Here is a 26,375-nt window from a genome sequence, read left to right on the forward strand (position 1 = left end):
GGGACTGAGGTCTTTCACAGTCACATAACCTTGAGATGGTGCTGCGAGGCTGGGCATGGTGGCTCATGCCTATAATCCCAGCACTTTGGGAGGGCAAGGCAGGCGGATCACGAGGTCAGGAGTTCAAGACCAGCCTGGCTAACATGGTAAAACCCCATCTCTACTAAAAATACAAAAATTAGCTGTGTGTGGTGGTGCGCACCTGTAATCTCAGCTACTCAGGAGGCTGAGGCAGGAGAATCACTTGAACCCAGGAGGTGGAGGTTGCAGTGAGCCAAGATTGTGCCACTGCACTCTAGCCTGGGTGACAGAGTGAGACTCCATCTCAAAAAACAAACAAAAAAACTATTGCAAAGACCCTCGCAAAAGGACAAAAGTGTCCTTTTAGCACTGTAAGTTGGTAAAGAATATGCCCTCATGCCCTTGAGGACCTTTTGCGATGACTACGGGGTCTTCTAGATGTCAGATCCACTTCCTGAGTAGATCTGTAACCCCGGAAAGGGAAGACTCCTACAGACATCTCACAATCTAGCAACTTTCCCCTCGAGAGGCATGACCGGAAAACCTGACTTCTCTGAGTAAAGCCTTGCAAGCTCCAGGGACCATGTCTGTCTGGTTCTCTGATGTATCCCCTCTACATAGCATAGGATCCAGACCCTTAGTAGGCACTTAAGAATTTCTTGCAAACGGGCCAGGCCTGGTGGCTCATGTCCATAATCCCAGCACTTTGGGAGGCTGAAGCAGGTGGATCATGAGGTCAGGAGTTTCAGACCAGCCTGGCCAACATGGTGAAACCCTGTCTCTACCAAAAATACAAAAATTAGCTGGGTATGGTGGTGCACGCCTGTAATCCCAGCTATTTGGGAGGCTGAGGCAGGAGAATTGCTTGAACCCGAGAGGCGGAGGTTGCAGTAAGCTGAGATTGAACTGCTGCACTGCAGCCTGGGCGACAGAGCAAGATTCTGTCAAAAAAAAAAAAAAAAAAAAAAAAAAAATTCTTGCAAATATACTGAATAAGATGAGGCCACTGAGTGGCTGGTTAGGCTCACTCACCAGCTATGCTCTCCATTCCTGCTTGCCAGCCTCAAAGAACATGATTGAAAGTTTTATATAGAGGGCGTGACTTATCAACCCCAAACTTGGTTTTGCAACAAACATCACATTACTTCATTGTCATTAAATGAAAGAGAATCTGCCTCTGAGCTCCCAATCTGTCAGACTGTTGGGAAAGTTAATGTTTGTCTCAACTGGAAAATCCCTTCTTCCCTCTAGGGTGGCTCAGGAATCTGGAAGGCTCCTGTGGTTCCTAGAAAACAGAGGAAGGGGAAGGGACTCTGGTTATGGTCACTGCTTAGGCTTCTTGAAGTCCAGGCTTCCAAGGTCCACAGAAGGCAGGTGGTCCACTGGCTCCCAGCCACATGAGGTGCATGGGATCCCTGCCAAGGTTGTAAGACCCAGGGCCTGGGGTCCAGCTTACCTGGGTACCCCAGGGCCTGTAGTCTAGCCTTCCTGGGTGCTCTGGGCATCAGCCATTTCCCTGAGAGACTCTCCATCACCTGGAGGCAGAGAGTGGATCCCTGCAGCTTTCTCTTTCTAGTTTTGGGGACAGTTTATTATCTGCTGCCCCACCTCTGCCCCTTCCTGCTCTACAACCTCTCTTGGGGTGAGAAGCACACAAATTGGGATTTCTAGAGGTGTGTGTGGCAGCAGGAACAGGAAGGAGCCCAGGGAGATTAACAACAAATTAATTCTGCAAATGACCCTGCCACAAGGGCCCAATGGAAGGACAGCCTGCCTCAAATCTAAATCATTGTAGTCATTCTCTAAATAATCAAAACCTCAAATGTTTAATCTGCACATGCCAAAGTGTCTATTGAAATGACTGTAGTCAAGAGCTTCCTGATGAAAAGAACTTTTTATTTTTTTATTTTTAGTTTTATTTTTTTTGAGACAGAGTCTCGCTCTGTCACCAAGGCTGGAGTGCAGTGGCGCGATCTGGGCTCACTGCAACCTCCGCCTCCTGGGTTGAAGCAATTCTCCTGCCTCAGCCTCCTGAGTAGCTTGGATTACGGGTGTGCACCACCATGCCTGGCTAATTTTTGTATTTTTAGTAGAGACAGGGTTTTACCATGTTGGTCAGGCTGGTCTCAAACTCCTGACCTCATGATCCGCCCGCCTTAGCCTCTCAAAGTGCTAAGATTACAGGCATCAGCCACTGTGCCGGCCTATTTTTTATTTTTATCTTTTTGAGACAGAGTCTCACTCCATTGCCCAGGCTGGAATGCAATGGTGCCATCTCAACTCACTGCAACCTCCACCTCCTGGGTTCAAGCGATTCTCCTGCCTCAGCCTCCCAAGTGGCTGAGATTACAGGCGTGTGCTACCATACCCCAGCTAATTCTTTTTTTTTTTTTTTGGTATTTTTAGTAGAGACGGGGTTTCGCCATGTTGGTCAGGCTGGTCTCAAACTCCTGACTCCAAATGAACTGCCCGCCTCAGCCTCCCAAAGTGCTGGATTACAGGTGTGAGCTACTGTGCCCAGCCGAAAAGAACTTTAAAATTTGCTATCTATTTCATCTTAAACTAACCCTGCCAGAGACACCATCTGCAAACTGAGCTTGTCTTGGCCCAGGGATACACACTTTTAATCAATGGCTGCTGGTGTGATGAGCTTCCAGAGACTGTGTTAGGTTCTGCTTTAGGGTCTGTCATTGGAAGGCACTGAAATCCACTCTTTTTCCTTTCCTAGAATCCAGTCCCAGACTCTGTAGAAGTCTTGGGAGGAGAGTGGGATATTTCCTCATGCTACAAATTCTGGCCCAAACAACCCAGTCCCTGAGGAGGGTGTGTTGGTGTACCAGAAACTGATGGAACAGTGCCCGGCATCATGCCAGACCCTCCTGTGCCAAGAGGTTCCAGGAAAACGAGCACATCCCAGGATTGGGAGGAAGTAAGGCAGCAACTGGGGACTTTTTCCTAATGAGTCCAATAAATCCTTGGAAAAATAATCCACCAAGGGTCAAATATATGTAGAAAACAACTTTGAAGGCTTTTGGAGCCTTTTTTTCCCTAAAAAGAGAGAAAAGTAAAAAATATTCCAGGCATTGGCTTTCAAAAACAAACAAACAAAACAAAACACAACAAGAACAACCCTGAGAATATAAAATTCTTCAGGATATACAAGAAATATATAAACTTAAGGCCAGGTGCTATGACATGCACGTGTAGTCCCAGCTACTCAGGAGGATCGTTTGAGCCCAGGAGTTTGAGGCTGTGGTGTGCTACAATCATACACACCAATGAACAGCTACTGCACTCCAGCCTGGGCAGCAAAGGGAGACCTCGTCTCTAAAATAAATACAACTAAATTTTAAAAGAGCCGTTTATAAACTTCAGTTACGTATTCTGGCCAATAAATGGGAGGGAGACAAAGAGAAAAGCTGAAATAGAGGAGAAAAAGGAAGGGAAAGGAGGATGCAGAAAAAGAATGAGAGAGGAGAGTAAGGGAGAACTTTGAAGAAGATCAGAGAAAGAAAACAATAGGCCAGGTGCCCTAGTGGCTCACGCCTGTAATCTCAGCACTTTGCGAGGCTGAGGCGAGAGGATCACCTGAGGTCAGGAGTTCGAGACCAACCTGGCCAACATGGCGAAACCCCATCTCTACCAAAAATACAAAAATTAGCCGGCATGGTAGCACACGCCTGTAATCCCAGCTACTTGGGAGGCTGAGGCACGAAAACTACTTGAACCTGGGAGGCGGGGTTGCAGTGAACGGAGATCGCACCACTGCACTCCAGCCTGGGAGACAGAGCAAGACTCTGTCTCAAAAAAAGTTTTAAAAAAGGCCGGGCATGGTGGCTCATGCCTGTAATCCCAGAACTTTGGGAGGCCGAGGCAGTAGGATTGCTTGAGCTCAGGAGCTTGATACCAGCCTGGGCAACATAGTGAGACCTCATTTCTATATAATAAATAAATAAAATAGAAAAGAAAACAATAATATTTCAGAGATACAGAGACACAAAGCACAAGAGAACAGAGCACAGTGAGAGAATATTGGCCTGAGAAGGCTCAAAAGATGATGCTGAGAAGATGATGTTATCTGAAGGCAAATCATCATCTTTCTGCCTTCCGATTTACATGAGCATCTTAGAAACCTGGAAAGTCAGAGCTACAAGGACCTGAGCTCATCTAGTCCAATCCTTTCTGTACTGGGTTGAATAGCGTCACCCCAAAATCCCAAAATCATGTCTGCTTGGAACTTCAGAATGTGAGTTTATTTGGAGACAGGGTCTTTGTAAATAACGTTAGTGAAGATGGGGTTGTATTGGATTCGGGTGGGCCCTAAATTCGATAACTAGTGTTCCTTTTTTTTTTTTTTGGAGACAGAGTCTTGCTCTATCCCCCAGGCTGGAGCGCAGTGGTGCAATCTTGGCTCACTGCAACCTCCACTTCCTGGGTTCAAGCGATTCTCCTGCCTCAGCCTCCTGAGTAGCTGGGATTACAGGTGGGTGCTAACACGCCTGACTAAGTTTTTGTATTTTTAGTAGAGACAGGATTTCACCATGTTGGCCAGACTGGTCTCGAACTCCTGACCGCAGGTGATCCACCTGCCTCAGCCTCCCAAAGTGCTAGGATTACAGGTGTGAGCCACCACACCCAGCTCTAGTGTCCTTCTCAGAAGGCCATGTGAAGGCACAGACACGCATGTGAAAGAATGCCCTGTGATGACAGAGGCAGTGACTGGAGTCACTGTAACCCAGAAAATCCCAGTGCAGCTGCAACCCAGAAAATCCCAAGGAATGCCAGGAACCATCAGAGGCCAGGAGAGGCAGAGAAGGAGTCTCTCCTAGAGCTTTGGAGGATCATGGCATTGCTGACACCTTGATTTTGGACTTCTGGATTCCAGAACTGTGCAAGAATAGATTTCCGTTGTTTTAAGCCACCTGGTTTGTGGTAATTTGTTATTGCATCCCTGGGAGATGATGAATACATTTTCTTTTGCAGGAGAGGAACCCTAGGATGTGTGACACATCCAAGGTCATGTAGTTGACTGGTGGCCAATCCCCTATTCCAATTTAGTTTTTATTTTTCTTTAAGAATTGTATTTGCGGCCGGGCGTGGTGGCTCATGCCTATAATCCCAACACTTTGGGAGGCCGGTGTGGGTGGATCACTTGAGGTTAGGAGTTTGACCAGCCTGACCAATATGGTGAAACTCCATCACCACTAAAAAAAATACAAAATTAGCCAGGTGTAGTGGCACATGCCTGTAATCCTAGCTACTTGGGAGGCTGAGGCAGGAGAATTGCTTGAACCCAGGAGGCAGAGGTTGCAGTGAGCCAAGATGGTGCCATTGCACTGCAGCCTGGGCAACAAGAGTGAAACTAAAAAACAAACAAACAAACAAACAAAAAAGTGTATTTGCTTTCCAGCATCATCATCGTTTCTGAATGTGGAAATAACGTTTCTTTTCTATCGTCAAAGTTCATTTTGAAGTAAGAGTTCACTTCTTATTGAATTATGAAATATAGATGAAGGGACAATTTAGGCTTTAGAAACACTTTGGACTATGAATTTTTTCAATAGATTTACTGCTGGTTCCTTGATATTCCAAAACATTCTCTCTTTTTTTTTTTCTTTTTTAAATTTCTTTTTGTGGAGAATGGGGTCTCGCTATATTGTCCAGGCAGGACTTAAACTCCTGGGTTCAAGCAATCCTTCTGCCTCTGCCTCCCTAAGTGCTGGGATTACAGGCATGAGTCACTGCATCTGGTCTGGTATTCCAAAACATTCTAATAGCTTATTACTTTTGAGAGATGAGGGCTACCCCCTTCAAATGTTGAAATCACCATTTGTTTCCTTGTTCTGAGCAATTTGCTGAAGGCAAGCCAAGTCTTGCTGAGGATATTGGATGTAAAACTGTCTTTAAAGTAGATCCTTTGGTAAGAAATGTATTGATCACTATTTTGGGGTTTTAACTGACATCAAATAATATGAAGCATATGTGAGTTTTTTTTTTTTTTTTTTTTTGAGACGGAGTCTCGCTCTGTTGCCCAGGCTGGAGTGCAGTGGCGCGATCTCGGCTCACTGCAAGCTCCGCCTCCCGGGTTCACGCCATTCTCCTGCCTCAGCCTCCCGAGTAGCTGGGACTACAGGCGCCCACAACCGCGCCCGGCTAATTTTTTGTATTTTTAGTAGAGACGGGGTTTCACCGTGGTCTCGATCTCCTGACCTTGTGATCCACCCGCCTCGGCCTCCCAAAGTGCTGGGATTACAGGCGTGAGCCACCACGCCCGGCGTGAGTTTTTAATTATTTAGAAGTTCCTAACCCTTTTTTGGACCCTATCTCCCTTTAAGAAACTGATAAAAGGCCAGGCGTGGTGGCTCACACCTATGATCCCAGAACTTTGGGAGGCTGAGGCAGGAGTTCTATCACTTGAGCCCAGGAGTTTGTGACCAGCCTGGGCAACATAGCAACACCCTCATCTCTACAAAAAAATTAAAAATTAGCTGGTCATGGTTGTGGGCGCCTGTGGTCTCAGCTTTGGGAAGCTGAGACAGGAGGATTGCTTGAGCCCGGGAGGTCAAGGCTGCAGTGAGTCATGTTCACACCAGAGCACTCCAGCCTGCGTGACAGAGCAAGACTCTATCTCAAAACAAAGACATGGATAAAAGCTATGGATTCTCTCCCATAGAAAACTGCACACCCTCATAACCTTTTGCACCTACGCTTAGAGAATTGTCAGGACCCACACCTTACCCCAACTTCTGTTACCAGCGGTAAATCCAACGGGTCTGCAGCTAACTCGATGCTTGCCTTCTCAAAGACAGAACTCAGCTGAGGGGAAGAGGTGGTTTTAAGTGATTTTTTAAGGCACAGGGAGAGACCAAGGCAAGTTTTAGAGCAGGAGTGAGAGTTTATTAAAAGGTTTTAGAGCAGGAACAAAAGGAAGTACAGTACGCTTGGGTCAGGCAGGCAACTTAAGAGATCTGAGTGCCCTGCCTGACCCTTAACTTGGGGTTTTATATATTTGGCATGGTTCTGGGATTTACGTCTCATCACCCCTGATTCTTCCCTTGGAGCAGGCTGTCCGCGTATATGGTGACCTGCCAGCACTTGGGAGGGGTCGCAAGCAGTCTGAGTACTGAAGTTGAGCGCATGCTCACTTGAGGCATTTTCCCCTTACCAGTCGTGCGTTCCCAGAGCGAGGTCATACACTGGTTAAATTCCGCCATTTTGCCTTTTGGTGCGCATGCTCCAGCCTGCTTGCCCAGCTACTGACATCTGATCGGGAAGCGGCTGATCACCAGATCCGGGTGTTTTGTATCTATTGAGAGACCGTCCTTGCTTGGAACTGGCTGCAACCAATTATTATTTTACAGAGACAGTTTTACAGAGACCATCACCTGATGGTCGCGTGACGTTCTCGTGGGGGCTCTCTCCTGTCCTGCTCATGTTTGCCTAGCTCCCTACTCTAACATGTCCGCTCTGTGGACCCCAGATTGAGATCCTCTGCAGGGGAGACTGTTCGCAAATAACCTGCTGGGGAGACATCTCCTTCCCGTTTACCTTTCCATTTGCCCCTGCGGTGTTAGGCAAAAGCTGAAGCTAGCCTCTGTGGCAGAGGGTTTCTTCCCAACACGCTAATGACGCTGGTGGAGAGTCTTAAAAACAGCTGTACTGGGGAGAGTTCTTGCTGTGTACCTTTCAGAGACCTTCTCCATAAGACTCTCTAAGACTGAGTCAGGCCATTGGGAGCATGGCAGCAATTCTTAGGGGACAGTGGCAGCGTTTTGAGGAAGACTAATTGGCTTCTAGGGCTGGAGGCCACTTCGGTCTGACAGACTGCCCTGCTGCCATCCCTCTAGGGCACCCCCCACTCCCTTGCTTCAGGGCCTTCCTGCACTTTCTCCTTTTGTCCTCAATGCTCTTCACCCCACTTTTTCTACCTGGTACCCTCTGCCTGTGGTCAAGGCTTTGGTGAGACTCACCTTTCTCTTAGACCTTCCTGGATTCCCCAAAGTCTGTGTTGGAAGCCCCTCCCATGTGCCCTTGTTTGAGCTTTTAATTTTCCAGCATGACACTTGTCACACTGCTTTGTAATTGACTCTCTGTTCGTCTGCATCTCTACTGGGTTGTACCTTCCAGGAGGACAGCTGCCATGTAACTCTTGTAATCGTCCCACCCCCAACACTCAGCACAGTGTCAGGAACACAGCACGATGAGCACAAGCTTGTTGAGCAAACAGACAAATAGCTGGATGCTTCTATGCAGAGTTTCTCAACCTGGCCATTATTGGCATTTGGGACTTGATCATGCTTGGTCATGGGAGACGGTTCTGTGCCCGTAGGATGTTTAGGAGCATCCTTGGTTTCTACCCACCAGATGCCAGGAGCACACCCACCCAGCTGTGACAACCAAAATTTGTCTCCAGACACCATTCCAAAACCAACGGGACACAAAATCGCCCGAGAGTCATTGCTTTAGTGAGTGAATGTTGATCTTAGCGTCACTTGGCCTCTCTTGAGTCTAGGTTGGGGAGTGAGTTCAGTTAGCCAATCAGAGAACGCTGATGGGGCCACCAGTATATGCTCACGAAATGGGTGGCTGACCTCTTGGGGTCAGAAAAGGGAAAGTTCTGTGTGTTGGCTAAGGACCATTTTAAGTCCTTTAATGACCGATTACCACCTGAGGACACAAGAGGGCGCTCTAACTAATGAGTTCCGCGGCCGAGAAAAGTGGAGTGGGTGCTCCTGGGATGCCTCAGGCTTAGACACTGGGGTTACCGCAGCTGCATAGCAAGGCTGAAGCCAGCGTCCTGGGTTCAGACAGACCTTTTAGCCATTAAATCCACTAAGAAAGATCCCTGTGCATGAAGTTTCCTCCTTGGAAATACAGGCGGAAGAGAAAGTAATTTTAAACTCGTGTGTGCTCCACAGGCTGGAGGTGGTGGCTCATGCCTGCAATCCCGGCACTTTGAGAGGCCAAGGAGGGAGGATCACTTGGGCCCAGGAGTTCGAGACCAGCCTGGGCACCATGATGAAACCTCATCTCTGCAAAAAAATTAAAAAATTAGCCAGCTATGGCGGCTCAGGCCTCTGGTCCCAGCTACCCAGGAGACTGATGTGGGAGGATGGCTTGGGCCCAGGGGTTCGAGGCTGCGGTGAGCCGTGGTTACACCACTGCGCTCAGCCTGGGCAACAGAGCAAGCCTGTCTCAACAAAAACAAAACAAAAAATTCAGTTGTGCTGCATAAGTAAGGCACCGAGAGTAGGAATAGGGTCTTCGCAGCTCCCGTGGCAATTGCCCTTCTCTGGTAAGGGCAAGGGACTAAGGAACTCCCTGGACACAGGGGCTCCAGCTGTCCCCACATCATCAACAGAGATGTGAAGGTCATGAGAGGTCGTCTGATCTTTTGACCGCAATCTGAGCCCACCACTCTGAAAACTTGGAAATTGTATGACATTTTCGTGATACAACTGTGTGTGTGTGTGTTGGGGAAAGGAACCAACAGCTTTCATCATGTTGTCAGAAGAGTCTAGGCTGGGCATGGTGGCTCACGCCTGCAATCCCAGCCCTTTGGGAAGCTGAGGTGGGCAGAACACCAAAGGTCAGGAGTTCGAGACCAGCCTGGCCAACATGGTGAAATTCTGTCTCTACTAAAAATACAAAAATTAGCCAGGCGTGGTGGCACCAGCCTGTAATCCCAGCTACTCAGGAGGCTGGGACAGGAGAATTACTTGAACCCAGGAGGTGGAGGTTGCAGTGAGCCGAGATTGCGCCACTGCACTCCAGCCTGGGCAACAAGAGCAAATCTCCATCTCAAAACAAAACAAAACAAAAACATAGACCTGCTTGGTTCTCTCTGTGACTTCAGAGGCCCAAGGAGTCCTCAGCACTACAGATGCATGTGGCCCCTCAGAAGACAACATTTCACAGATCTGCAAAGAGTAAAGGTCAAATTTATTTAATACAACGCCCACGAGGGTCCCTGCAGCTGTGTCACTGAGGCAAACAGGAAAAGTGATTTTGGTTAGGTGTGGTTCTCACCTGTGAAATTCCACAGTGCAATGACAGCAGCCTCTCTCCCACTCAAGACACTGTCAGGAATGTCTTAAGACCTCAGGAGACCACTTCTTTAGCAAGCAGTTTTTTTTGTTTTTTTGTTTTTTTGTTTTTTTTTTTGAGATGGATTCTCGCTCTGTCACTCAGGCTGGAGTGCAGTGGTGCAATCTCCACTCACTACAACCCCTCTTTCCTGGATTCAAGCGATTATCCCACCTCAGCCTCTTGAGTAGCTGATACTACAGGAATGCGCCACCACATCCGGCTAATTTTTGTATTTTCAGTAGAGACAGGGTTTCACCAGGCTGGTCTCAAACTCTGGACCTTGGGTGATCTGCCCGCCTCAGCCTCCCGAAGTGCTGGGATTACGGGCGTGAGCCACCTCGCCTGCCCTGGCAAGGAATAAATCTTTAAAAATTAGTAAGAAACATACACATTTCAATTTTTCAATTAAGAATAATATTTGCTGTAGGCACCATCTTCCTGTCTTTCAGCCTTCAGCATGGTAGAAGAAAAGAAAAAGAGTGTAGAAAAAAACAGTTTAAGAACATCTGTGCTTGTTCCACCTTCATTTTCTGTTCTGTGCTTTGCCCGAATGAACCGTGTCTTCAGGTCGGTATTTCAAAGGCGGTGCTCCCAAGTAGCCTGGTTTTCCCGTTTGTGGAGGGCGGGGTCATAGAGGGGACAGGGGGAGGCTGTCTGGTCAGCACGGTGTACTTCCAAAGAACAAGGACTACCCAAAACTACAAGCCTTTGAAGGACCAAAGGAAAAGAGAAAAAACTAGCCTCTAACCAGGCCATGTGCTAGAAGTGATTGGCTACAAAAAAGAAAATTGGTTTCTGTGTATGATGGTGCGTGGAAAAGGTCTTTATCTCTGCACAAGACAAAATATTCAAGTTTCAGAATATCCCAATGGCCTGTTTGCCCTGGATCTCCTCTTCTGCCCTTCCAATTGCCAAGGATGCTCCAACTTGGTGGAAGGAGGGTATGTGGGAAATTCAGCAGCCCCTCTGTATCTCTTTCTACCCAACATTAACTCAGTAGGATGGATTTAAGAACCGGCAGCTTAGCCTGAGGAATTGCTGTGTTCTGTGGGAGCAGGGCAGGTTCATAAATAAGTGCACAGAGCTCTTGAAATATAGGGATCATCTGCTCTTCTCGGCACATAGATGTCCTTCCAGGGATGTGCATCTGGCCTCGCTGTCTAAGTTCCATCAAGGGAGCCTTCCGTCCTCTGCAGCGACAAGAAACAAGGCAAGTTATGATCACACCTCTCAAGATTGAAGATTGCCCTGATGGAGAGAAATACAAAATGGCAGACAGCATTTCTCGAAGAAAATGCAAAGCAGGGCTGTCACGCACTGGTCCCCCACCCTGCAGGGTTCTCTCTGTGACTTTAGAGGCCCAAGGAGTCCTCAGCACTACAGATGCATGTGGCCCCTCAGAAGGCAACATTTCACAGATCTGCAAAGAGTAAAGGTCAAATTTTACTTAATACAACACCCACCAGGGTCCCTGTAGCTGTGTCACTGAGGCAAACAGGGAACGTGATTTTGGTTAGGCGTGGTTCTCAGTTGTGAAATTCCACAGTACAATGACTGCAGCCTCTCTCCCACCCACTCAAGACACTGTCAGGAACGTCTTAAGACCTCAGGAGACCACTTCTTTAGCAAGCAATTTTTTTTTTTAGATGGATTCTCACTCTGTCACTCAGGCTGGAGTGCAGTGGCGCGATCTCTGCTTACGACACCCTCCCTCTCCTGGCTCCTGCCCACATGCATGTCTCCTTCTCTCCATGCCTGCTCTGTAGGGACCATAGCCTCTGTCCCAGCATACATGTTGGACACCAATCACATCAGTCCACCAAGTAACTTCATCAAGCACCCATGTACACCCAGCACAGAGTCCTGAGGGTGCCCCATTTACCCACAGAAGAAGAAAGGAAATTTTGTAAGAGATCTGGCTTCTAGCTCCAGTTCTGCCTCTAACTAACATAAGATGTACCTGTTTGAGGCCTGCTTTTTTATTTTAAAAATGAAGGACTGAACTTAGATGGTCCAACTTAAATGTTTTAAAATGATATGATTCTACCTTAAAAAGAGAAAGAAATTCTGATATATTTCAACACAGAAAAACCTTGAAAACATTATGCTAAATGAAATAAGGCAGACATGAAAGGACAAATAGATGATTCCACTTATATGATGTACCTCGAATAGTCAAATTCATAGAGACAGAAAGTAGACAGCGGTTGCTAGGGGTTGGTGGAGGGGCAATGGGGAGTTAGTGTTTAATGGCTACAGCGTTTTAGTGGCTGCTCTGCCTATGGAGTAGCCATTCTTTTGTTTCTTTACTTCTCTGATAAACTTGCTTTCACTTAAAAAGAAAAAGCAAAAGCTCTGGAGATGGATAGTGGTGATGGTTGCACAGCAATGTGAATGGACCTAAGGCAACTGAATTATACACTTGAAAATGGTTAAGTATACACTTGAAAATGGTGAATTTGCTGGGCGCAGTGGTTCACGCCTGTAATCCCAGCACTTTGGGAGGCCGAGGCGGGTGGATCATGAGGTCAGGAGTTCAAGACCAGCCTGGCCAACACAGTGAAACTCCATCTCTACTAAAAAATACAAAAATTAGCCAGGCGTGGTGGTGGGCACCTGTAGTCCCAGCTACTCTGGAGGCTGAGGCAGGAGAATGGTGTGAACCCGGGAGACAGAGCTTGCAGTGAGCTGAGATCGCGCCACTGCACTCCAGCCTGGGCGACAGAGTGAGACTCCGTCTCAAAAAAAAAAGAAAGAAAGAAAGAAAGAAAATGGTAAATTTAATATTATGTATATTTTATGACAATTTAACAAAAAGGATTCCTGGCTGGGCATGGTAGCTCACCCCTGTAATCCCAGCACTTTGGGAGGCCAAGGTGGGTGGATCCCCTGAGCTTAGGAGTTCCAGACCAGCGTGGGCAACATGGCGAAACCCCGTCTCTATAAAAAATGCCAAAAATTAGGCATGCATGGTGGTGTGCACCTGTGGTCCCAGCTACTCAGGAGGCTAAGGTGGGAGGAACACTTGGGCCTGGGAGGTGGACGTTGCAGTGAGTTGAAATAGTGCCACTGCACTCCAGCCTGGGTGACAGAGTGAGACTTCATCTCAAAAACGAAACGAAACAAAACAACAACAACAAAAAACACCCACAAAAGGATTCCTGGATTCCTTCTGCCATCCTGTAGTGCTCTCTAACAGCTTCAAATGGTATTTGTGTCACCTATCCACCTATTAGTGCTTGGACCGTTATCTGACCCATATGCTGTTCTCTATGCTGGGGATGCAAGAAGCTGTTCCCAAGAATTTTATATTGTACCAATTATTGATAACACCACTATGAAGTAGAAGGTATAAGAGGTCTCACCAAACTGTGGAAGGGGTTCAGAGGCAGCGAGAGGGCTCTGGGCTGGGCAGCAGGGGATTCACAGAAGCAACCCTGGAGTCAGCCTAAAGATTGGATTTTGACAAATGGAAGGAGCCCTTGCAGGGAAAAAGAGCAGGGCATGCTGGGAGATACCAGAGTAGAGGGGGCTCCTGGGCAACAGTGGGCCGTGAAGAGCAGGCAGCATCTAAATCCGCTATTCTGGAAATCCATGTGCACAGGACACTCTGCTGCAGGTGGAACTCAGCAAAGCAGGAGCAGGAGCCGGAGGATGACCCAGGGTCTTGGGACCTTCCCAAGGTGAGCTGGGATAGTGCCTCCATTTTGTTCCAGCCTTGCTGGGTCTGAGGACCCTTGGGGAACAGGACGCAGGGCTGAGGTACCCCAACTAGAAAGCCAAGGCTCTGGCCCCTCCTCTGCCAGGAGAGCCCCATGCGAGTGGGCCAAGCAAGCTGTGCTGGCCCCAGAGGCTGGAGGTCTGCCAGTGCTGGCAGCCACCCTGCTCCGTTTCCTCTGCTCCGCCTGGATGGGGGAGACATGACTCTGGTGTCCAGCCTTTCTGCGGGCCCCAGACCAAGTCCCTCCCCAGACACCTCCGCTCTCCCTCTGTGGGGGCAGTCAATGCCTGGGGCACCATTGCAGAGCAAAAGCCACAGACAGGAAGGGCTGGGCCATAGTCAGCAGGGCCTTAGGGGTTTCGAAGTAAAGGTTAACACGCTCACATCCAAGGTCTGGGCTTGCTGTGCTTAAATCAGAAGCCAGCCATCAGCCACCCGAGTGCGGCTGTGAAATCGCCCTGCCTTGTACCCGGAATATTGTGTCATTTTGATTTCAACACACTCTGGGATCTCTAGTTCCTGCTTCTACACAATGCTGCTTCTATTTGCAATAGACCAGGTCTGTGCCAGGTGCGCATTCAACCCTTACAACAACCAGATGAGGGAGTTTATGATTCCCAGTTTACAGATGAGGAAGCAGAGGTCCTGAGAGACCAAGAAATCCGCCCATGGTGACATGGCTAAGAAGCGGGAAGTCAAGTGTTAATGTGGGTCTCCGATTCCTAAGTCAAAGCCTGGCCTTGGTTGAATCCTATGCCTTGGGTAAGCAACTGCTACGTTCTCCATATGTGGCAGGGTCATTTCATGGCCAAATTAAGTTAAGTTCCTCCATCCACACCTACTATTGCCCAAGTGATGAAAAGAGCTTGAAACCAACCAGCTTGTATGTGGTGGTTTGCAGCTTACAGCTTTTATATAGTGGTTGCAGTTGCTCATTTCATCCTTAAGAAAATCCTAAGAGGTTACTCTTATCATCATCGTCATCATCATCTCCTCCACTTTATATAATAGGAAGCTTGAGCCTGAGGAAGACAGGATCACCCAGAAGACAGCTGGAAAACTGGAGCTCCCCTCCCATCCCCTGATCCCATCACCTGGGCAGTTTCCACTGTAGCCCAGCTGCCTCCTGGCCTCCAGGAAGTGGGGAGGCGAGCTATAGCTGGCAATTGCCTTTCTTTCTGTAAGAAGGCAGGGTTCTCTCCAAGATCCCAAGACTGTCGTAGGTCCAGATTCACCCCTTTCATTTAAGTACAGGGTGTTCTCTTCCACACTATCTGTCTGCGTCGACCACACACACAATTTATAAACAAGGTAAAAATGGCAGAGGAAAAATGAAGTCAGAATGTGCCATTGAAGCAAGTCAAACAATACCAAATTAGTCTTTGGCTAAGTGGCTATCTCATTGTTAAGATATTTCCTCCAATGTTTTCAGAGGCAACGGCCATTAAACAACTGGGAATGATCGCCAGGTTTGATTTCAGGAAGGAAATCTCCTCCCATTTCCCCACTAGGCAATTCAATTAATTTTCTCCTGACCCACACCAGCTGATTATTAGGGAAGCTATACCTGCTTCTTTTATAAACAAAACCCATTTGCTTAAAGGTTCAAAATTCCTTTCCCAATGGCTGGAAACCCTGTGCTCCCACCAGATGACTTTATTCTTTTTTCTGGGGGGACAGGACCAGCCATGGGTGAGCTCTCAGGACCATCCTGGGAGCAGATTTTGATGCCCAAGGGCCAGCTTCTGGGGAAAGTTCTGTCTGTCCTGGAGCTCAGAGCCTTTGTCCAGAGACACCCTTTGGATCCAAGACAAAGTAAATAAGTTGGTCCTACAGGGTGTTTTGGGTGGACCCAGCCATGTTTATCGCTCCGGGAGAACACATCTGTGTCCCGCACTGCCCAGGGAGCAAAGACCTCATTTTCCACTCTCTCAAAGAGATTATTGCTGGAACAGCAACTTCACATCTTGGAAGGAGTCTCTGTCACGACAGAGGACTGGCCACAGAGTATAGAGGCCCGGGCTCTATTCCTCACTCTATTAGCTATCCAGGTGGCCCCAGGCACGCTGTTCTACCAATGCAGGCCTCAGTTTCCTCATCTGTCAATTGGGCTCCTTGTCCCAGTGACACAAGAGTCTCTGATTTCAGGAGTCTGAGTGGGTTTTGGCTAGAAAAAAACAAAACAAAACAAAACAAAACAAAAAAACAACCATTCATTTCATTCCTCTTTTCCTTAAATTCATAGCTTTCTTCCACAAAAGGAATATCAGTGGCTTCCTGTCTGTCAAAGGCATAACGAGCTCTGTTTTACAAGAGTCCAGACATGGGCAAAACAAAGGAAGCCAGGGGCCCACTGGAAGAGCTACCAGAAATCTTGCCGAAGGTTCTTCCCAGACCTAAAAGAAGTTTATACGGCAAATGCCTCATTTCTTAAGATATTAGCTGCCCAGTTAACTCCTGCATTGCTGGGTAGCTCACAAAAAGGTTGGGAGTGGAAGACAGGTCTTTGCAAAAGTTGAACGTGGGCCTCTGTGTCTTTCATAAACCCTCCCATCTGCCAAATAGCAGATTCCTAACTCTATTTCCTACAGAATGAAACTTCTTAACAAGACAAGGCATGTAAGTCCTTTGGATTTAAGCCCTGACTTATCTTTCTCCCGTCACTTGTCACTGTCACACTCTTCTTCTCCCATCCCACGCTGCTTGAAGCTGGTCATCCCTCACCCCTGTGCTCCTGCTGATCTTTCTCCGTCGATGCTGCCATCACTCCATTCATTCTTCACGGCCCATCCAAATGATTCCCTGGGGAAGAGGCCACTAGCCAGGTCTCTCTTCTGTGTTCCCACAGGCTCTGGCATAGCTCACTTTGCTTTATGATAAGTGATCACATGTCTGATTCCCTCAACAGAAGGTGAACTGAGAAGGAGAACCTTGTGTGTCTCCTGCAGCTGATGGCCTGGTGTGTAGTGGGTAATTGGTATCGGCTAAATTGCACTGAGCTGTCAGCTTCTCCACTCCTCCAAGCATACGCCCTAGATCTGCCTCACTTCCAGAGCCTAGACTCTGCCATTAATTGAAATGTGTGCTTTGCTTGTTTGGTGCTAAGCACCCTAGAGTCCCAATCCCTTCACATGTGGGCTGAGATGTAATGATGGAAATTGCAAGAGACAATATTCAAAATCGGAACTGGCCAAGGCTAGTCAGAGAAGCCCAGGGCTCCTGGTCTGAAACAGACTAGGGAGTGGGGAAGAATTCGTGGGAATGCAGGACGTGGGTGAGTCTGGAAATATTTCACTGTTTAGTGGAGTACTTTTAAATATAATGTATATGAAATGTGTACTTACAGAGTATCTGTTTTCCATGGCATCTGCAAAACAAAGGATGACATGGCAGTGAGCAATGCAAAGAACCCAGTTCAACTGCCCCAACAACGTCACAGGGGCAGGAGCAGGCCGAGAAAAGAGGGAGGAGGCAAGAGCCAGGAGACATCAGCCTGCAGGTGCCCTTAGAGGTTTCTGGCTCCCGTGTGCAAAGACAGGTTCCCTGGGACCCTCTAGCTCCACATGACATGCATATAAAGTCCCTGGCACTTCATTTAAAATTTTCTTTATTTTTTTTGAGACAGAGTCTCCCTTTGTCACCCAGGCTGGAGTGCAGTGGCACCATCTCAGCTCACTGCACCCTCTGCCTCCCGGGTTCAAGGAATTCTCCTGCCTCAGCCTTCCAAGTCGCTGGGATTACAGGCAAGCACCACCATGCCTGGCTAATTTTTTTTTGTATTTTCAGTAGAAATGGGGTTTCACCATGTTGGCCAGGCTGGTCTCGATCTCCTGGCCTCAGGTGATCCGCCAACCTCAGCCTCCCAAAGTGCTGGCTATGTCACCATGTCCGGCCTCATTTAATATTTTAAACAGTTTTTTAAAAATGTAGTATCATGGCCAGGCGTGGTGGCTCATGCCTGTAATCCCAGCATTTGGGAAGGCTGAGGCGGGCGGATCATCTGAGGCCAGGAGACCAGCCTGGCCAACATGGCGAAACCCCATCTCTACTAAATATACAAAATTAGCCAGGCGTGGTGGTGGGCACCTGTAGTCCCAGTTACTCGGGAGGCTGAGGCAGGAGAATCACTTGAACCTGGGAGGCAGAGGTTGTAGTGAGCCGAGATTGCACCACTGCACTCCAGTCTGGGCGACAGAGCAAGACTCCATCTAAAAAAAAAAAAAAAAAAAAAAAAAAAAGAGTAGCACATATTTTTTTAAGAAAAAAAAATGAAAACTATGGGAAAGTAGGAAGTAGCAGATAAAAATGATCTCTGGCCTCATTCTCCAAACCCTGTTGATGCTTTTTTTTTTTCTAGTCATTTTCTACTATGATTTGACTTTTTGGGGGGCAGGGAGGCAGGGGAGCAGTTATAATTATACAGTATATGCCACTTTATAACTTAACTTTTTCATGTAACATGGCTTTATAAACTTTTTCCGGTAACTTCTCAAGCATAATTGTCCAATTAGCTACTAAATAATTGTTAAATGGATGTGCAACTATTGACTTCACCAATTCCTTACTTTAAAAATATAGGTTCTTTCCAAGTTTTTGCTCTTTTCAATAATACCACCAGTATCCTCTTTGGGAATAAAGCTATTTCTAGATTTCACACTATTTTGTCAATCCCTTCCAGGAGCAGACTCAACAGAGCAGGAGGCAGAAGCATTGCCAATGCTCTTAGCAGATCTGGGCAACTCTTTCCCCTTCCCCTCAGGAGTCTCTTCTCAACTGCCCAGAAGCCCACACCACCTTCTTTTTTTTTTTTTTTTTTTTTGAGACAGAGTCTAGTTCTGTCGCCCAGGCTGGAGTGCAGTGGCTCACTGCAACCTCCATCTCCTGGGTTCAAGTGATTCTTCTGCCTCAGCCTCCCAAGTAGCTGGGATTATAGGTGCCCACCACCATACCTGGGTAATTTTTGTATTTTTAGTAAAGATGGGGTTTAGCCATGTTGGCCAGGCTGGTCTCAAACTCCTGACCTCAGATGATCCACCTGCCTCAGTCTCCCAAAGTGCTGGGATTACAAGGCATAAGCCACCGCGCCTGGCCTCACACCACCTTCCTGGCAGGTGACATGCTGTGTTTGCCTGGCCCTGCCAGTCTGCAGTTGTGCAAATGGTCCCAACCAGATGTCAGCAAGAGGACAGTGAGGGTGAGAAAAGCCAATGAGAGCAGGAAGCTCTGCATGGGTGGTGGGTGATCCCTGCCTGCATTCATTAGAGATGGTCTTCACTATGAGAGGCAAGTGACGGGTATGGCTTGCCCTTCTGGAAAGGACCAGGGCCCTACCCAATGGTCAGCGGCCCATATGTTGGGGCAGATCCCCAAACAGCCGACTGTGGACCCTGACTTGAAGACAGAGAAGTCATGGGAACCTCACCTGCTGCCTGGGGGAGACCCCAAGAGGTGATGCGGGCATTGGGGATGGTTGCTGTTCTCAAAGGTGGTGGAGGGAATGGTGGGAGGGCCATAGGTCCTCAGTCTTATCGAGAAAAGCATGCCAAGGGGCCTCGGTATAGAGCCAGCCCCAAGCCCACATACAGTTCCTCCTGGACCTCGGGCAGGCTCAGGGCCCATCTGTCACAGCGGGGGTCACAACCCTTCTGTTTCTCTAATTTAGAAATATCCTGTTTCCCCAAGTCCACCTCACCCTAACACCCTGTCTTATCACAAGTCCTTTGCCCCTCCCCCATAGAGGGAACAGAGCCAGAAGTTCCTCAGAGGCCCTTTTTCTGTCCTGGCTGGGCCAGAGGCTGGCGTCAATAGCCAAATGATGAATCAGCCCAATGGTAATGTTGAGCCATTGTGTCAACTTCCATGCATTGAGTGAGGTTGGGGACAGCACCCCCAACGCAAATCTGACCTGCAAGGACCCAAAGGATCCCGTGATTCCTGGAACCTCCTAGTCTCCCAAGGGCTCTGGAACCTCCTTCCCAACAGGGAAAGAACCTCAAGTCAGCATTTTCTAAAGCAATCTAAAGACACAATGCTAAAATCTCAAATACTGATGGAACACCCACTCCACGCACACTTGCAGTTCTTGTTTTTTTGGTAACAGAGCAGTCACCACCAAAGTAGAATTGGAGGTAGCATCCATTTTTTTCATGGGATGCTCTTTTACCATCTTGCACGCCAAAGTAGGAAATGGCTCCCTAGGGGTAGGGTTGGCAGTGCCCTCTGGCCTCACTGGCTCTGGGCCTCACAGGATGGGTGGGGACTGATCCTCAAGTGCTCTTCTCTTCCTCCCATGGGAGACTTGGCACAGAGGCCTCCTTTTCTTCGGTTCTTTCTCAGCCTTTTCCTGTCACGGCTACTCTCAGCCCAGTCACTCTTGGTATACTGGCTGGCAGGGGATGAGGTGAGGACTAGGGTTTCTGCCTCCTTAAGCAACACCCTGGAAGTCTGAATTCCAGGCAAATAGAAAGTAGAAGGTAGACCGGGTGCAGTGGCTCATGCCTGTCATCCCAGCACTTTGGGAGGCTGAGACGGGCAGATAACTTGTGGCCACGAGTTTGAGACCAGCCTGGCCAACATGGTGAAACTCCGTCTCTACTAAAAATACAAAAATTAGCTGGGCGTGGTGGTGCCTGCCTGCAATCCCAGCTACTTGGAAGGCTGAGGCATGAGAATCACTTGAACCCAGGAGGCAAACGTTGCAGTGAACCAAGATCATGCCACTGCATTCCAGCCTGGGTGACACAGCAAGACACAGTCTCGAAAAAAAAAAAAAAAAGAAAGAAAGAAAGAAAAAAAAACAGAAAACAGCAACAAAAAAGTAAAAGCTGGACATTGAGTGAACAGATTCTGTGATGGGGAGGTGGGCCTCTCTGACGCCATATGCATGGCTGCTGCCCAGAGCAAGGTTCAGCAGCCATCCAGAGCCACAGTAATCAGGTTGGATGTGCCCCAAGTCATCTCCCAAGACAGAGGGCAGGCAAGAGCTGGCATTGGAGAGAAAAACCAGCCCTCCTGTTGGAGGAGTTGCAGGAGGTAAATTCCTCTAGCCAGGGTTTCTCCATGGTGGCCCTGTTGAAATTTTGGGCTGGGTGGTGGTTTGTGGTGGGGAGAGGGCTGTCCTGTGCATTGTTGCATGGTTAGCGGTATCCCTGGCCTCTATCCGTGAGATGCAGTAGCATTCTCTTCTCTGTCCACCACGCAGTGACAACCAAAAGTGTAGTACTTAGTGCCACTGAACTGGACACTTAAGAGTTAGAATGGTAAATTTTATGTGATATGCATTTTACTACAATTTTAAGAATAAAATTGTAAAAAGTAAAAAAAAAAAAGTGGGCCAGGCACTGTAATCCCAGCACTTTGGGAGGCTGAGGCAGGCGGATTGCTTGAGCTCAGGAGTTTAAGACCAGCCTGGTCAACATAACGAAACCCCATCTCTACTAAAAATACAAAAAAATTTGCTGGGTGCAGTGGCGCATGCCTGTAGTCCCAGCTGAGTCAGAGGGGCCTGCCTTCGGAGGCGGAGGTTGCAGTGAGCCAAGATTGTGCCACTGCACTCCAGCCTGGGTGACAGAGAGAGACCCTTTCTCAAAAAAAAGGGAAAAAAACATAGTGCAGAATTCTACTGTATATCTCTAGGCCGTAGAAAGTCAATAGGGAAACTGAGACACACAGGATCCCTGCCAGTGCTGTGTCCATCCCCTAAAGCGGGGAGGCAGCTGAGTAGAAGGGGCCTCATGATACAATTAAAAAAAAAAAAAAGCCGTGCTTAGAGCCAAAAGCCAAGACTGGAAAGACCAGGCAGCTCCCCGCTGTCTGCAAGCTTTCCCATCAAACTCCAGCCTCCTGTGCCAGCGCCCAGCTCTCTCTCCTCGGCCCTGGGGCTGCTCCTTGGAGGCAGGCCTGCCCCATGCCCTTTTGCTTATCTAGGGGAGGGTTTATTTTGTATTAGTCAGGGGTTGAAAGGGGGTTTAAGGGCCAGAACTGTGCCCTGTAAGCCATTTCCCAAAATAGGCAACCCTGAAGCACTGCAGGCTAGAAGATGATGGCGAACAAGAGGAGGAAAGGTCAGCGAAGACTCCGCTCTGTACCCAGCTGGCTCACTGATCCGTCCAAGACCTACCCCACACCGGTCCCCCTGTTTTAGGGGGGTCACTCAATACCACCTTCCCTCCAATAAGCACAGTGTTTCTGGGTTTTACCTGCCCACCAATGCTGCAAGATCCCTCCAGGATTTCTGGAGGGTGAGAAAGACCCTACTCCTTCCAACAAGAACAGAGCCTTAGCGTGGCACAACCGGAAAGGAACACGCAGCATCAAGAGTGGGTCTCAAAGCCCAGGTCCCAGTGTGACTGCAGCAGCTGCACGTGGGCACTTGTTAGAAATGCAGGTTTTTGGCACCACTCCAGACCCAGTGAATGGGAAATTCACAGGGAGTGGGGTGCTGCCAAACAATTGATGTTTTAATAAAGCCCGAGGACCACTGACCTGCATCCAGCCCATCCCTCACCTTACAGAGAAGGTGATCAAGGTCTCAAGAGGCTCTACGACTTGCCCAGGGTCACCCAGGCCACAGTAGAATATTACTCTTAATGTCTAAAGTAGATGGGAGCTACTTAGGAGGCTGAGATGGGAGGATGCTTGAGGCCAGGGGATGGAGGTTGCAGTGAGCCAAGATCATGCCACTGCACTCCAGCCTGAGTGACAGAGCCAGATGCTGTCTGGAAAAAAAAAAAAAAGTAGAGTTCTCCAATTATGCCGATAACATGAAAACTAGACTAAGAAAGATGGAAAACAGAGAAGAATGCAGTCAACTGGTTTGGCAACAAACAACTGACAGCAATTGGTAACAAACCAATTGAGAGAAAAAAAGAGAGGGAACAGGAAGGCTTTGAAGAGCATGACTTCAGCCAGGCTTCCTGGGTTCAATCCCTGCTCTACCACTGGCTGTGGAACAAGGACAAGTTAGTTAACCTCTGGGCCCGTTTCCCCATCTGCAGAGCAAGAATAATAATAGAACCCCCATCAGCCGTATGATGATCTTGAGGATTAAGGTAGGACTCCAAGTGTCTCACACACAGGGAGTGCTCAATACATATTAGCTGTAATTGTGACCGAGGAGGAAGGGACTCTCCCAACCACAAGAGAATTAGAGTATAGGGAGAAAAAAATCAACACGGAACAAAAGAAATCTGCAGTCTATAGAGGTGGAATAATATCCAGAGGAAAGAGTTGCTGAAGAATTTGGCAATGATGAAGAATCTGGGGATGGTTATGATGATGTATAAGAAATGATGATCTGGCTGGGCGTGCTGGCTCATGCCTGTCATCCCAGCCCTTTGGGAGTTCGAGGCAGGTGGATCACCTGAGGTCTAGAGTTCAAGATCAGCCTGGCCAATATCGTGAAACTCTGTCTCTACTAAAAATACAAAAAAAAAAAAAAAAAAAAAATTAGCTAGGCGTGGTGGCAGTAGCTGTGGTACCAGCTACTCAGGAGGCTGAGGCAGGAGAATCATTTGAACCTGGGAGCTGGAGTTTGCAGTGAGCCAAGATCACGCCACTGCACTCCAGCCTGGGCAACAGAGTGAAGATCCCATCTCAAAAAAAAAAAAAAAAAAAAAAAAAAAAAAAAAAAAAAAAAAAAAGAAAGAAAAGAACAAAAGAAAAAGAAATAAATAAAGAAATGATGATCCTTAATGAGCTCTGGGCTCTGGAGAGGACTTGAACAAAGAGAGGTTGAGGATGAGTGTGGGAGAAGCCTAAGTGGGTGGGTCATTGCTGGCTGAAGGATCTGGCTCCTTGGAGAATCATCTCACTTCCCCCAGGCAGAGAGGAGGGAATCTCTCCGATTTCACGTAGGGAGTGGAAGAAAAGAGATTACTTAGAAGATGGTTTATATTAAGGAAGTCCCAGAGAATTTAGGAGAAAAATTCCTCCAATGGATGCCTGCTTTCTAGCAAACCAGTAAGAGGAAAAGAAAGAAAGCAAAGCCGAGCCTTCAGGTGGCGCACGCCTAAATCCCAGCACTTTGGGAGGCCAAGGCGGGCGGATCGCTTGAGCCCAGGAATTGGACAACAGCCTGGGCAACATGGTAAATTAGCCAGGTGTGGTGGTGTGTGCCTGTAATCCCAGCTTCTCCAGAGGCTGAGGCAGGAGGATCGCTTGAGCCCAGGAGGTGGAGGCTGCTGTGCACCGTGATTGTGCCACTGCACTCCAGCCTGGGTAACAGAGTGAGACTCTGTCTTACGAAAAAGAAAGAAAAGAGAAGAAAAGAAAAGAAAGAAGTAAGGAATGAGACAGAGAGAGAGAAAGAGAGAAAGAAAGAAAAAGGAAAGAAAGGAAAAAGAAGAAAGAAAAGAAAAGAAAGAAAGAAAGAAAGAAAGAAAGAAAGAAAGAAAGAAAGAAAGAAAGAAAGAAAGAAAGAAAGAAAGAAAGAAAGAAAGAATCAGTCATATCCTACAGGATCCTCTCCTCAAGGAAGCACTGAGAAACAGGAAATCCCTTGGCTTCCAGGACCAGAGGCTTCTAGGTGGGTTGGAGACACAGCTGCAGGCAGCTGCAGGCCCCAAGGGCTACAGCCATGCAGGACCCAGGGCTCTTTCTACCTTCACCCCTGGGCAGGTTAGAGACCTGTCAGGTTCCCTAATGGTCTGCCAGTTTAGAGACCAGGTTGCAGAGTCCAGGTGGCCCAGGTGGTGCTGTGGGAGGGTCCTGGCCTGGGAGTCAGGGGACTGCTCTAGTAGTACTCTGGGCAAGACACTGAATTCTGTAGGGTTCAAGTTCCTCCTGTGTTTTTAAACTGAAATTGATTAAATGCTCACTCTGTGGCAGGGATAACACCGTGACTGTGGGGATAACCAGTACTATCTCCCATGATTCTATCTCATTTAACCCCATTTGCATTTAACAGTTGAAGAAACTGAGTCTCTGAGGGGTAAGACATCTTGGTCACAGTCACACAGCTGGTTGGGGGCTGCCTCGGAACGGGGACTGCGATGTCTCCCAGCAAAGCCTGTGCCCTACACCGCTTCAAATCCTACAAGAGTGGGTTCTACGATGCCTGTGGTTTCAGCCTGAGGGAGGGGTCAGGTTCCAACAGCCCAGACACCAACCTGGAGACCACGAGAAAACCCACTCGAACAGCCAGCTGCCCTAACGCAGATGAAGGAAATCAGAATATGCCACCACGAAATATGGCCCTTTGGCATGATTATCTCGAGCTGGTTCAGATGTAGATAGAAGTCTTCCCAGAGCTGCTTCCATCTAAAAGTGGAAACTACTTCTTCCTTTTTTTTTTTTTTTTGAGACAGATTAACAAGAGAAAAACAAAGAGGGCCTCTGTTTTTCTCTTGTTAATCTGTCTTGTCTAATTTGCAGGGCCCCAGTCAGAAAACCTAGGAGAGTAAAGGGAAAAAGTTAAGTTTTTTGGAACCCACAGTCTCACTCTGTCACCCAGGCTGGAGGGCAGTGGTGCAGTCACTGCAGACTCCACCTCCCAGGCTCAAGCTATCCTCCTGCCTCAGTCTCCTGTGCAGCTGGGACTACAGGCACGTATCACTACACCCAGCTAATTTTTTTTTCTATTGATTTTTAATTTTTTTTTTTTTTTTTACTTTTTTTGTAGAGATGGGGACTCACTATGTTGCCCAAGTTGGTCTCAAATTCCTGGGCTCAAGCGATTCTCTCACCTCAGCCTTCCAAAGTGCTGAGATTACAGGCATGAGCCACCATGCCCAGCCCTAAAAGCAGAAACTCCTAAGAAAAGACCCAAAGTGCTGAGATTACAGGCATGAACCACCATGCCCAACCCTAAAAGCAGAAACTCCTAAGAAAAGACGCCTGCTGTAAATATCCCCATAGAAGCTTTGTGGCCACTTGATTCACTTCCCCAGTTTGCCACCCTGGGAAGCCAAAAACCATTTTTCCTTTGTCTTGTCATTTCTCTACATATTTATTGCTCTTTGTTAAGATGCTTTATACATTTATTTTTATTTTTATTTTTTTGAGACAGAGTTTCATTCTTGTTGCCCAGGCTGCAGTGTAACGGCGTGATCTCAGCTCACTGCAACCTCTGCCTCCCGGGTTCAAGCAATTCTCCTGCCTCAGTACAGGCATGTACCACCAGGCCTGTATAATTTTTTGTGTTTTTAGTAGAGATGGGGTTTCACCATGTTGGTCAGGCTGGTCTCCAACTCCTGACCTCAGGTGATCCACCTGCCTCGGCCTCCCAAAGTGCTGGGATTACAGGCGTGAGCCACTGTTATCAGCCTAAGATGCTTTATAGACCCCAAGTGCTAACTGCCCCTTTGAGTTACTCATCATTGATGTTTCTCCTGTGTGATTTGCATTATGTATGTTAATAAACTCTGTTTTTCTCTTGTTAATCTGCTTGTCCAATTCGCAGGGCCCCAGTCGGAGCACTTAGGAGAGTAAAGAAAAAAAAGTTAAGTTTTTCCCTTCCTATATAGACTCTAGAACGCACACTAAGGTGCCTCCCTCCACCTACAAAAGGGCCTCCAACCAGTAGCCTCAGATGATCACAGACCTC

At 47.9% G+C, this 26,375-nt stretch overlaps 1 protein-coding gene across 11 annotated transcripts in view; it reads right to left on the reverse strand.

Moving 5' to 3' along the window:
- Positions 1 to 9,942: 9,942 nt before the first annotated feature.
- PECAM1 (platelet and endothelial cell adhesion molecule 1) overlaps positions 9,943 to 26,375 on the reverse strand; it is a 75,298-nt gene continuing 58,865 nt past the window's right edge. For 8 of the 11 annotated variants that reach the window (XM_074020126.1, XM_005584701.4, XM_074020125.1 and 5 more), the window contains 2 exons: positions 17,176 to 17,198; positions 9,943 to 11,300 (listed from right to left, as the gene is read on the reverse strand). In XM_074020126.1, coding sequence (XP_073876227.1) covers positions 11,271 to 11,300; positions 17,176 to 17,198 — 53 coding nt within the window. In that variant the 3' untranslated portion in view covers positions 9,943 to 11,270. The remainder of the gene's footprint in view (positions 11,301 to 17,175; positions 17,199 to 26,375) is intronic. The other 3 variants (XM_074020124.1, XM_005584707.4, XM_005584704.4) reach the window with 1 other exon arrangement.

Source organism: Macaca fascicularis, chromosome 16, assembly GCF_037993035.2.
Source record: "Macaca fascicularis isolate 582-1 chromosome 16, T2T-MFA8v1.1".
In the NCBI taxonomy this organism is placed as follows: domain Eukaryota; kingdom Metazoa; phylum Chordata; class Mammalia; order Primates; family Cercopithecidae; genus Macaca; species Macaca fascicularis.